General features: G+C 48.4%; 1 protein-coding gene across 1 annotated transcript in view; it reads left to right on the top strand.

Annotated features, from left to right (window-relative positions):
• Positions 1 to 2,438: 2,438 nt before the first annotated feature.
• ACRBP (acrosin binding protein) overlaps positions 2,439 to 12,280 on the top strand; it is a 41,480-nt gene continuing 31,638 nt past the window's right edge. The window contains exons 1-2 of the mRNA XM_074983602.1: positions 2,439 to 2,478; positions 3,462 to 3,674. Of these exons, the coding sequence (XP_074839703.1) occupies positions 2,439 to 2,478; positions 3,462 to 3,674 (253 nt within the window). The remainder of the gene's footprint in view (positions 2,479 to 3,461; positions 3,675 to 12,280) is intronic.

Here is a 12,280-nt window from a genome sequence, read left to right as displayed (position 1 = left end):
GAAAGCTTATGTCCAAGTAAATCTTGGTTTTTTAAATTGACGGAGAGTCTCCCTCTCAGCTGGCCATGCCCTCTGCTGGGACACAGGAGCAACAAGCTTTAATTTTTTTTAAAAACATTAAGAAGTCCTGTGGCACCTTATAGACTAACCGATATATGGGAGCATAAGCTTTCATGGGCAAAGCTTTTTTTTTTCCCTCTTTGCTGGTGAAAGCTTATGCTCCAATATATCAGTTAGTCTGTGAGGTGCCACAGGACTTGTTGTTTTTGCAGATACAGACTAACACAGCTACTTCTCTGATACTTTAACTTTTTGGGCACTCCTAGAGCACCCAGTGCCCTTAGGCCTGTGTCTGTGGTGCCTGACTGGAAATCTGGCCCTTGTTCTGCTGTGTCTAAGCATGTCTACAATCAGATCTCATATCTGTAACCCAGCCAGCCTTTCACCACCTTCGACACTGCCCCCACGACCTCCCCTCCTCCTGCTTCCACTTGTCTCTCTCTACAGGCCCACGGTGATTTCTTTCGAGAGAAAATTGACAACGTATTTGGTGACCTTCCCCCTCCTGTTTTCTCCCCCACCTTTCCCTCCTAGAACTTTCTCCTCCTCCCCAGCACAGATGCAGAAGTTTCTCTTTTATCTCCCCTAACTCTTCTGGTTGCCCTAAAAACCCCATCACATTCCATTGCTAGAGCTACCTCATGCCCATTCTCATCTCCTTCACTTTTTCCTTTACTCTCCTCTGGCTCCTGTGCCTCACAATACAAACATGCTTTCATCTTTCCCATCTTTATTTGCCTTTCCATCTGCTGCCCCATCTCTGTACTCATTGGATGCACTACCTACTGTTGCTGTCTGGAGCGCCTTTCCTCCAATTGCACCCTAGACCATGGGTAGGTAACACCCCGCTTCTTGACAGGCAAGCCATTTCTCATTGGAACGCCTGGACACCAGGGCTGAGGCTGGCTGAGCTCTTGCCAGGAGGCGGAGGCGTGCCCTCTGAACTCAAGGGGGCAGGGCGCTGGGATATGCAGGGCCGTATGCTCTGTGTGTGTTAGGGGTAGTTACCAGAAATGAAAGTGCATTTCTGCCAGTGCTGATGGCAGCAACAGCAATGGAGTGGCCTGGCCTCCTTGGGGGTCTCTGCGTCTCATTCCTGACCTTTCCGCTTTCTCAGCCTGCTGCTCTCACGAAGGATGTACCACCATCGTAATTTTTTTTCCCTCTTTTACCACTCTTGTGAAGTTCACACCGTGGTAAGACAGGGTGACTTGCATGTTAGTCATCTCTTCATTAGGAAATATTCTGTTGGTTTAGCTGTGATCTGATGGACCCAAGGTCTGTTTATCTGACTGTTTGAATAGTCAGGAAGCAAAGTGTTAAATCTTTGACCAGCATACAACGAGGTTCAGAGCATTTTACTGAGATGCTTACGTGTTATCCCAGTTTTACAGGTGAAGGTTGAGGTATGTGGGATTATCAGGGAAGTTAAGAAATTTAACTGGATCTCCAGAAAGATAATGGAAGACTTCCAGCTCAATCTAAATGGTAAAGCTCTGTGTCTTAATGTATTTATTAATGAAGCTGTTGTAAGTAGGACTGTTAGTGACTTTAAAAAGTATCACCGGCACTGGGACTGTACAGAGGTCAAAAGGTCAAATTTTGGTCCTCAACCTCAGAAAGGTTGCTGACCCCTGCCCAGGACCCTCTTCAGTCTGCCTTCCCCATGTACACGCCACGGAAATTGTTTTCATCAACATCTCACATTCTTTCTGTCTTGCCAGAGATGAGAACCGGTATATTCCAATGTCATTGTCCTTGGCTGTGTCAGTCACCACTGATCGTGCACATGAAATTTCTGAATCTCTGAAATGTCTGGCTACTGTCTCCTGATTTACTCTCTAGCCAACCATCTCTGTTTCCATGTCTTGTATTCACTGTTCTCCCCCACTCTCCCTACTCCTTACGTCCATTCTTCTCCTCTCCCATTGCCTTCTTCCCCTCCTGGATTCTTCATCCCACATGCCTGTTTCCCTCTCTTCCCCCGTGAACCTAGTTTTTTTTTCCCTTCCAGTTCCCACTTTTCCCCTAGCCTCTTGTCTGTATGATGCCTCCAACTTTGCTCTCCAGCACAAACCCTTGCCCTTTCCCCTCTCACCTTCCACGCTCCCCAGACCCTTTTACTTCCTGAATTTCCCCTGCTCTCTAATGCCTCTTTCGTTCTTTTCGTCTCTTCCCTTCCTTCCCTGCCCCTCCTTTCTGATTACCCCTCCTGATGCCTCCATTGCTCTGGGTCCCTTTGCTCAACACCCACACTGGGGATCCTCCAGAGTTCTGACTGTGAGGTCGCCATGTTCTTATTCCGGCAGCCTCCATGTTGGCCTTTGAAAGGGGAGGAGTTGGTGGGAGTTGTTGGCACTGGAGTTAAAGAGAAGACAATGCCGAGGTTCCATTCCCTGCCTTGGACCCTCCTGGTGGGTAAGTGACCTGTGTCTGCACCTCACAAGAGTCCCTCACCTCCGATGCCTTGGCTGCCTCATCCCTGTAAGATATCACATCAAATTCCTGTGCCCAGGTCACTGTGTTACCCCTAAGCATCCCCAAAAAAAGAACTTAACCTTTCCATCTCTCCCCACAGGGAATACACTCCTGGTGTCCCTCCCTCATCCCCAGGAGAATGTATCTTCAAGATACTGGTTGTTGAGTGGCACTCCCACTCTTAGGCACAAGATGATCCCGTTGCTACACATGCTCCTATTTCTTACAGTTAAGGAGTCTCAAAACTCTCTTAAGATGGGATGTGTGATTAGGGAACGGGGAGCAAATTCTACAAGCTCAGAGCCTGCAATGCTCAGCATAAGCCCAGAGGTTGTAGGTAGTGGGCTGCTGGGACGCAACTGCTGAAAAATGGGTCAAAGGAACTGGCTGAGCCAGGGAAATTAAGAAATGGGATTTAAAAAGACTTTCACCTGTAGGACACTTGTTTTAGTGCAGCCCCAGCTCTTGTAGCTATGGAATGGTATATGAAGCCTTTTATCTCAAAGGGACCAACTCCAGACTAGACCCACCCAGATCCGAGGTGTTTCATTTCTAAGGCACCATTTCTCCTGAGCAGTGCTCCCTGTAAGACGAGCCCTTGGACAGCCAGCCAGGAGAGATTCAGGGGCTACCTGGATCAGCAGAGTGCCCTCAGCTGCCCACAGCCAGCAGCATGCGTTTCTATTGGTGGTGCACATAACAAAATTTATTCCTCACATAAATGGAAAAAATTAGAAGCAATGCTGCTCCTGAGGCCCAGTCAACAAAGGGAGCAGGTGGGAACCTCAGCCTGGATGGCCCTGCTGGGTTGATCTCAAAGCTGTGGAAGCAAGGGGGCATAGGGGCCGACAAGGCTATGAACTGCTTCTTTATATCCTTGGCCCTCAGTAGCTGTACTCATCCCTGTCCTGCTTTGTCCATAGGCCTGCTGTTCCCAGTGGTGCAGCCTGTCGGCAGCATGTCATCCCTGGTTCCAGGCAGCCCACTGTCTGACAGCGAGTACCAGGTCTTCTTCTCTGCCCTATTGCCCTCCTGGAAGGCAGGTGTGGCCTGCCAGATTCGACGTACCCAAGGATGCCACGACCCTAAAATCATCCGGCTGGACCAGTTTGAGAACCACGGCTGGATCCCAGAGGGTACAGAGAGCATAGGCATGTTAGGGCTGTAACAATCACATGTTGCGAGCGCTGCTCAGAAAGAAACTCAGCATTACTTCTGTTGCGGCTCTTACCCATATGGCCCAGAGAGAGAAGCAACTCCAGCAAAGCCCAGAGTCAGCATGTAACCAATTCTGTTCCAGCCCAGCTTTTTAATCTGCTGGGCTGCTTGTACTGACAGTTCAGCTGTTGGCTTGGCTTGATATTCGCAGCTTGCATTACTTGGCTCTTTCCACCTAGAGCCTGGGTTTAGGACAGGATGCTGATTACATTTGCTTTCAGAGGCCTTTGATAAACCTAAATTTTGATAAACTGCTTCTCTCTTTTTACAACAGTATTGCATTTCTGTGGCTCAGATCCCACTGCATTAAAAATTATAACTCAATCTGCCATTATAGCATAAGCATCTTGTAAATAATGGCAATAACTTTATCCCTCCAGCAGTGCCAAGGATTTAATCCAAGGATTAAAATTGGATTATATGTATTCAGATGAAATACTTGGGATTATTTCTGGGTTTTTTCCCTTGAGGAAAAATACCCTAGACAATTAAAATACAAAAAAACCTCAAAGTTCTAAATATAAATTCTGAAAAGTCAGAATAGTCTAATGACAAGTTTGAATAAACAAGCATAGTTCTTCCTCCTTGTCCATATGCACTCTGATACACCTCTTAATTACATAATCTCATAATAATATCAGTTTAATATACCAACATTTTCCATACCCTTAAGATACACACATGTTGCAACTTGTAGGGTCTGTATGTTAGATAAAAAGTCCATGAAGCTTTTTGTATTCACCTTTCAGCTGACAAAAGTCATGGGGGGACTTCTTCAACAAGGGAGGGGCCGGTGATCAAGCAGGTGGTTCCGTCCATACTCTTGCACCTGAGCCCTCGCCCAAACACCTTAGCCAATCTCAACTGGGGTCCTGGGTTTCTTCTGACTATGGAAGTATGGGGCCTTTAATCTTCCATCAAGGAGCTGGTGAACAGGGCATGGTCTTTGTTCAAAGGCAGTCCTCGTCTGAGAGATTGGGCTTTCTTTCTGTAAAGATCCAGGGACTAGAACCCACATCTGCAGAGCCTAAAACAATCCATGTTCTCATTATGCTTCCAGGAGTCCACATAGAGCCACAGCTAAGGAGCACTGTGGGAGTAGCTGCTGCAGGAAATACCCCTCAAGGGACCCAGAGTGATGGTACCCTGCAGCCCTCTGATTGGCCATGCACCCTATTGAACCCCCGAGTTTGCCCTAGCAATTTGTCTGGCCGGGTGTACAGATTTTGCTTGAACACCTGGCTTCAGCTCGCCTCCTGATTCCATCCTGGTACCGATTGTTGAAGCACAAGACTTCTCTGCGGTTAGGCGGCGAACATTCACCTTTATTGAATTCAATAAGACAACAGATGAGCCAAACTGGACACTAGTAAAACCAGGTCCAGCAAGGCTGCTTGATGCAGCTAACTCTAGTATTTTATACCCTTACACAAACAAGCCCAGTGCCAGAGGCAATTAGTGAGAGAAATATAAATCACTTTCCAAAGAGAAACCGTTATCAGCAAGGAAAAACAGGTACCGGGGAGCTGGATCCTCAACTCCAAACAGTTCATCAACACATTCCATAGAGCTCATCCTCGCAGCCATTCCCAAACAGGTCAAGGGAAGGACAGGCTCCTGTGTGCGTGCAGAAGTAAGGGATGTGAAATGGCTTCTGTATAAGATGGTTTCCACACTACCTCTGACCTCCAGTCTCTGAGCCTTGGCTGATTCTCAACCGCTCATGCTACAGAACCTCCCTAGCACTTGCAATTCGTCCAGCTCCTGCGTGGTGATTACTCTCCTAGGTAGGCAGACTTTGCTCCAGCTATGGCTGTGAGGCCCCGGTCCTTTGCATGGGCCCTCCGGAGCTCTTGTAGGATGCTTCAAGGCTTGCATGGATCATGTGTTTCTCTGCAGCTTCCGAGGGCTCTGATATGACCAGCAGTTCACCATCAGCCCAAAGCGGGGTTCCCCATTAGACCTATTGCCGTTGCCAGCCCTCTAACAGGATCTGGAAGCTGCTCTCCACAACCAGATCGCTGTAGCCACTGAGAGTTGAGGACTTTCTCCTAGAGCTCCTCCTGACCGATCTCCAGCTTCGTGTGCCAGTGGGAGAATCCTCTTCAGCTGACTGGAAGTTGGGCTTTAGAATCAAAAGCTTGCTGGGCTCCAGTGGGACACGGGGTGAGGAGGGAGCTCCTGAATCACAGGATCCAGTCCTCCACTTCTACAGGTGATATCCCATCATACATTCCCGTTCATCAGCTTTGGCTGGCAAGAGTCAGTGGTCGCCGCCTGCTTGCACAATACCTGGGGCTGCCACAGGAAATTCCTTAGGTTTTTTGTTAGACTGATGCCACTGCCAGTTTGCAAAGTTACCCTTTATTTAGCTGTCTGCAGCCCCAGGTATGTTCACAAAGTGGCTGGCAGTGGTAGCAGTATTCCTCAGGAAACTAGGAAGTCAGATGTTCCCCTGCCTGGACAACTGGTTGGTAAGAGGGTGGTCCAGGGTTTAGGTGATATCCAACATGATTTTTAGCAGAATTTCCAGACCTGAAGAAGTGGGTTTGTCCCACGAAAGCTCATCGCCTAATAAATCATTTTGTTCGTCTTTAAAGTGCTACAGGGCTGCTCTTTTGTTTGGTGAAGATACAGACTTACACGTTTACCTCTCTGTGACTCTCTGCGTCATCTAATATGACTCTTATCCAATCCACCTTCAACTTCTTAGGATTGTACATCAACCCAGAGGAGTCAATCCTGTCTCTTGTACAGGAAACGGAGGTATTAGAAGCAGTCTTGGACTCTACGAAAGCCAGGGCCTTCCCTCCCCAGTTACACTTGCAGCTGATGCTGACCATTGCTTTAGACCAGTGGTGCACAAACTGGGGGAGGAGCTGATTGGCACACCTGTGGCGCCTGCCCTGCTGCCAGGCTGAGGCGGCTGGTTCCTGGCAGCAGGGGCCAAGCTGGCTGGGGGGAGTGTACTGGCGCAGCGTTCAGGCTCCCCCCGGGCACAGTAGCTGGCCTGGCCCCATAGTGCTTCCCCCCTCCACCAGGAGGAGCCACCACTTGCCCAGTGCCTGAGCCCCCACCAGCACATGCCGCCACCCACATCCCTTCCTGTGCAACTCCCACAGGTTGGGGGAGCAGGGGGGCCAGGGGGCCCAGCTAATTGTAGGGCCGAAAAGGGCAGAGTGCAGCCTAAAAAGTTTGCTCATCCCATGGTATTATGACATTACAAAGTTGCCTCAGGCTTCATGAGCACATGGCCTCTTGCCTTTGGCAAGCTGGGCTCCATCTCAGGCATCTGCCAAGTGTCAGTGTGCGCCCCAGTTTGTCATCTCCTCTTGGCCTCGCTGGACAGGTGGGCAGACTCCCAGATGTCCATGTGGGGTTCCATTTGCTCCTTCCCTGCAGGCTTTGTCCCTAGTTACAGAGGGACATTCAACGAAGGCACGTGCAGCCTAGGTCGAGCCTAGCAGCAAGGGTTTTACTGAATCTATCACTTCAGGACAGGACCATACGACTAGGGGGTCGCTAATGTATCCACATTTAAGAAGTGGGCGGGGGACCTCACTCGGGCAGCTACACGCCTGTTAGTCTGACCTTACTAGCATCGTGGGAGCTTTAGAACAAATTGTGAAGGAAAGGGAGCGTTAATGGAGGTAAATGGTAAAAGGGATTTAATGCAGCAGGGTTGTTGTAAAGGCAGATCACGCCAGACTGCACTGATTTCCTTTGTGGCGCGGTTAACAGATTGTTTTTAGATAAGGGAAGATCGGTATAGCTCATGTACCTGAGCTTCGGTAAAGCATTTGACACAATGCCACGTGGGACGTTGTTTGTTAAATGAAGGGAAATGGGGCTCAGCACAAGTATTGGAGGAGGAACTGGCCAAAGAGGAGAAGGCAACAAATTGTGCTAAAAGGTGAATGACTGGATTGGAGGGAGGAGTTCCTTGACGATTGGTCTTGGGGACCAATTTTATCCACTCTAATGTGATTCATGATTTTGGCACAAAGCAAACAAGAGTGCTAACGAAATGTGCTGAGGATAGAAAGCTGGGAGGCGCTGTCAGTACAGAGGAGGAATGGAATATTGTGTGGGAATGACCCTGAAGATGAGTGACAGAAATGGGATGAAATTTAATAGTAGAAAGTGCAAAGTCATCCCCTTAGGGTCTAATAACAAGACTTTCTGCCACAAGCTGGGAACCTGTCATTCAGAAGCCACAGAGGAGGAAAGAGACTCAGTTATGTGGGTCTGGAGAGAGAGCAAGCGAGAGGGACTTATTCAGGACCTGCCTTAGGGATGGGCGGGCTGGCCCAAGAGGGCTTCCTGCAGGTACCTCCCACTCAGCGACCTGCCGGCAGCCAGGCAGTGCCTAGCGAAGAGGGACAGGCTGAGCTGCAGGGGGGCAGCTGGGCTATGGAGGTAAGTCCTCTGGAGTAGGGATGCCCCACTGCCCTGCTGCCTTGCCATCTGCTGTTGCTGTTTCTGTTCCCCTCCCTCCATCTATGGAGCTGCTCCTGACCTGGAGCCGGCTGGCGGGGGGGGCGGTTGGGGACAAGCACTAATATCAGGCTGCCCCCCCACCCCACCTGTATACCCAAGCTGGACAGGGTGAGGGATCAGGGTGAGTCTGGCTGTGCTGTGCCTCTGGGCCCAGAGTGTGAGGGGCTGGCACTGCTGTTCAAGCTCCTGGCTGGCTCTGCTTACAGAGACAGCACACTGACAAGCTCACGCAGGCCCACGTGCAGCCTCTCACGCTACCACTCCTCCCAACACACACACACGCGCGTATTCCCAACGCAAACGCTGCCTCTCCCACATGCCCCCAAAACTCAGAGCTGCGCGCCCAGCTCGTGCTGTCCATCCAGCCAGCACAAACTAACCCCAGCAACTGAAAAGAGACCCCAGTATTCCTGCCTGGTGGTTGCTCGATAACGAGTAGGACGTCTTCCTGTCGCCCTCCTATTTGTGAGTCTGTTGGTGGCTGACCAGCCCGATTCTGGAGCAGCAGGTCTTATCGCAGAAGGGGCAGGTGTGGGTAGCTGTCGGAGGGGCGTGGGGCAGCTTTTGCTGCTCTTTTCGTCTTCTGCGCCTCTCCTTGTCTGCACTGCGGTGGGACCTCGCAGATTGTGCCATCCCCTCACGGGTTGCTGATCTCCACAGGGGACAGTCCTGGGCAAGGTTCTCCCAAGTGATGACAGATGCTGAACCTTTTCCTGTGTGCCTTCAGCACCTCCCTATGTCACTTCTGCTCACCCCCAACACTTACCCTGTCCTTCCTCCAACTCCAAAAATAGAATCTGCTTTGGGAGGTGCTGATCAGACATCCAAACCTCGTGACCAGGCCAACGCAGTTGTTGGTGAATGATAATGACATCAATGCTGGTCATGCTCGACTCTTTCAGGATGCTAGTGTTTGTGCACCTATCCTCCCAGGAGATATGTAGGATTCTGCTGAGCCAATGCTGATGGTATTGCTCAAGTGCCTTCAAATGATGCTTGTACGTTGTCCAGGTTTCACATGCCTACAGTAGCATTGGAACAACCACTGTCTGGTATACAAGGAGCTTTGTCTTGGCATAGATGTCCCAGGTTTTAAACACCCTTTGTCTCAGGCAGCTGAAAGCAGAGCTTGCACAGCTCAGACGATAAGACATAAACCAGAAGTGAGGCCTAGGGTTGCTAAGCCCTACACCTTCACCATCACTGGAAACCCCATTGTACAGTCACACTTATACGTTTGTCCATCTATGCCATAAAACTAATCAAGTGGCTGGCTTCCACAACACCTACTGGGAGGCTGTTCCAGAACAAGCATCCCTCCCCCACACTGCAGTGGTTAGACACCTCTTTCTAATTTCCAGCCTGAATTCATTCACTGCCATTTTATACCCAGTTATTCTTGTGCCAGCACCATCCTTTAGCTTACATAGCTCTTCATCCGCTCTGGTGTTTACCTCAATGTATTTATCAAGCACACTCATATCGCCTCTCAGCTGTCTCTTTGCTAGGCCAACCAAAAAGTCTCTTCTGATAAGGTAGGCCCTGCATTCCGCCAGTCGTCTCAGTCACTCCCCTCTTGGCTCCTGTTCAAGTTTAAATTCGCATTTCTTGAACACAGGCGACCAGAACTGCACATAACATTCCAGATGAGACCAGACCAGTGCCTTTTACAATGTCAGTCATGAGGGCTGGCCCTAGTGAAAATGGTGTCCCTGCAGGCACCCCGCCTCAGCACCCTTGGCCCCCACACATCTCCAGTCATCTCCAGGCCCCATCTAGAACAAATTAAGCACTGGCTGGGTGGACTGGGATTTACAGGAAATCAAACTAAATGATCTCATTTGCCTTTTGGGCCTTATGTTTTGATTCTATATACTGTGAATTTCATAATCAAGGGTCCCAACAATTACTGTCTTTTGTGGCACTGCTGCCCTGGGCCACATGTCTGCAATAAACCTTGGAGATTCTCTTTTACCTTTCCATGCCAGCAATATTTTGCAATATTTTATATTTTTGAAAATGTAGAGCTGATAATGAAAGCTGAAGGATTTCAGAGCTCAGTGATCTGTGTCCATTGGGATATGATCACATCCCAGTAGACGCTGTTCAAACCTGGTGCATGCAGAAACAAATGGCTAGGTATTACTCCTTTGACTGAGCATAACTACACTTTGTTGCAGAGCATCCCAGTGGCAACACGCTACAGGCTGATCATCTTGCTGCAATGATTATTTCAGTCCATATTCACTGGTATCACATAGTTACAGGTGTTTTATGACCCCTGGAGAGATGTGGCAGGAAATCAGTTGGATAATTAACAGATGTCACAACACTGCTATATGTCTTGCACGTTTTGTGACGAGGGAATGATTCCGAAATGACCTGGACCACCTCAGGGCCTGATTTTAAGCCCTCTGCTGTTAAAAGGTGTCTGATATACAGAGCCCTGCACAGATACAAAATTGGAATTCACAGATGCAGATAGCCACAGATATCTGTGGATTTGCAGGGATCTACTGATATATAGCTTAGCTGACAGGACTGGTCTAATTTTTTTCTTATTCAGTTTGTTTCACTACAGCAGTGCTGATCAGTATTAACCTCTTCCAGGGAATCTCCACAACCAAATTATCATCGGCAATTACATTAACCCCCTTGAGTGCCTCTAGTACTTCATGCTGACATGCCTGGTATTCTCCTGGCACCAGATAAAGCCAAATGTCATTGACAGACATCTAGGTCTGCCCAAGGAGCCCATAAGAATGTCAAATACATGTTTACTTTGACATCTAATCAGAAAGAATGCCACCTTTGGCAGGGTCCCTTCAGTTGGTGGTTAAAAAATGATAATGGCAGTGTTGTAAAGCATGAAAGAAAAGTTCACAACATTAGACAAAACTACTTCAATGACTGGACTGAGCATTAACGAGGGAAAGACGAAGACAATGAGGATCAACCAGTCCAAAAACACCCCCATCACACTGGGAGGGGATGACCTGGAAGATGTGGAACAGTTTACCTATTTGGGGAGTATTATGGGCAGAGATGGAGGAACAGATAAGAATATCAGTGCCAGGACAGGGAAAGCAACAGCTGCATTCAAGACTCTTCAAAGACGAAACTGCAGATCTTCAACACAAATGTGAAGAGGTGCTCCTGTGTGGATGTGAGACCTCATGCACTAAATAGTCTTCCAATCACAAGCTACAAACATTTATAAACAGATGCTTGAGGTACATCCTTCATATCAAAGGGCAAGACTTTGTCACAAATGAGGAATAGAGCAGGAGAAAAACAAATTGACATTCAAATCAAGAGAAGAAAGTGGGGATGGCCAGGCCACACTCTCAGAAAACCGTCACCCTGCGTAGTCTGTCAAGTTCTCACATGGAACCCCTAAGGAAAACACAAAAGAGGAAGACCTCGGAAAATGGGGAGAAGATCTACTGAGGTAGAAGGACAACAACTGGGAACTTCTGGTGTCTGCTATAAGTTTTGTCCCAAGACAAAGTGAAGTGGAGGAGAGTTGTAGATGACCTCTGCTCCCTGCCGAGTACAAGGGTTACGTGGTGGTAGTGTAGAGGTGTGTGGTATGGAAGCGTATGGGGTCAGTGTGAAGGTGGAGTTTGCTTGTTTTGTTTATAACCATATTGCTGCTTCAGTCTTCTGGTCACGTAACTTTCTTTCAACCTCCCTGCTTTACCAGTTTGTCAGTCTATCTTTTATGATTCTATCGATTTGACATTTGTCTGAACTGGGTGCCTGGGTGATGCCTGACAGTTTAGTTCTGCAAACATCTTTTTTTCATTTGCATTTCACAGCCCTGAAGCAGTGGGTGGTGAAAATAAATGCATCTGATGACACGTCATTGTCACTTCCCTCTCACTGTACATTAGAGGACTTTTATTCACTATATAGTGCTGTTTGAATTATTGTGCAAAATGATTTATTTCCTTGCAATAAGTAAAAGTGACAACATACTCTAGATATTTGCAGTTTTGAACCTTTTTTCCACAATACATGG

This window comes from Carettochelys insculpta, chromosome 1, assembly GCF_033958435.1.
Source record: "Carettochelys insculpta isolate YL-2023 chromosome 1, ASM3395843v1, whole genome shotgun sequence".
Lineage (NCBI taxonomy): Eukaryota > Metazoa > Chordata > Testudines > Carettochelyidae > Carettochelys > Carettochelys insculpta.
Note: the sequence above shows the minus strand (reverse complement) of the source record. Positions and strands in the feature narration are given on the sequence as shown.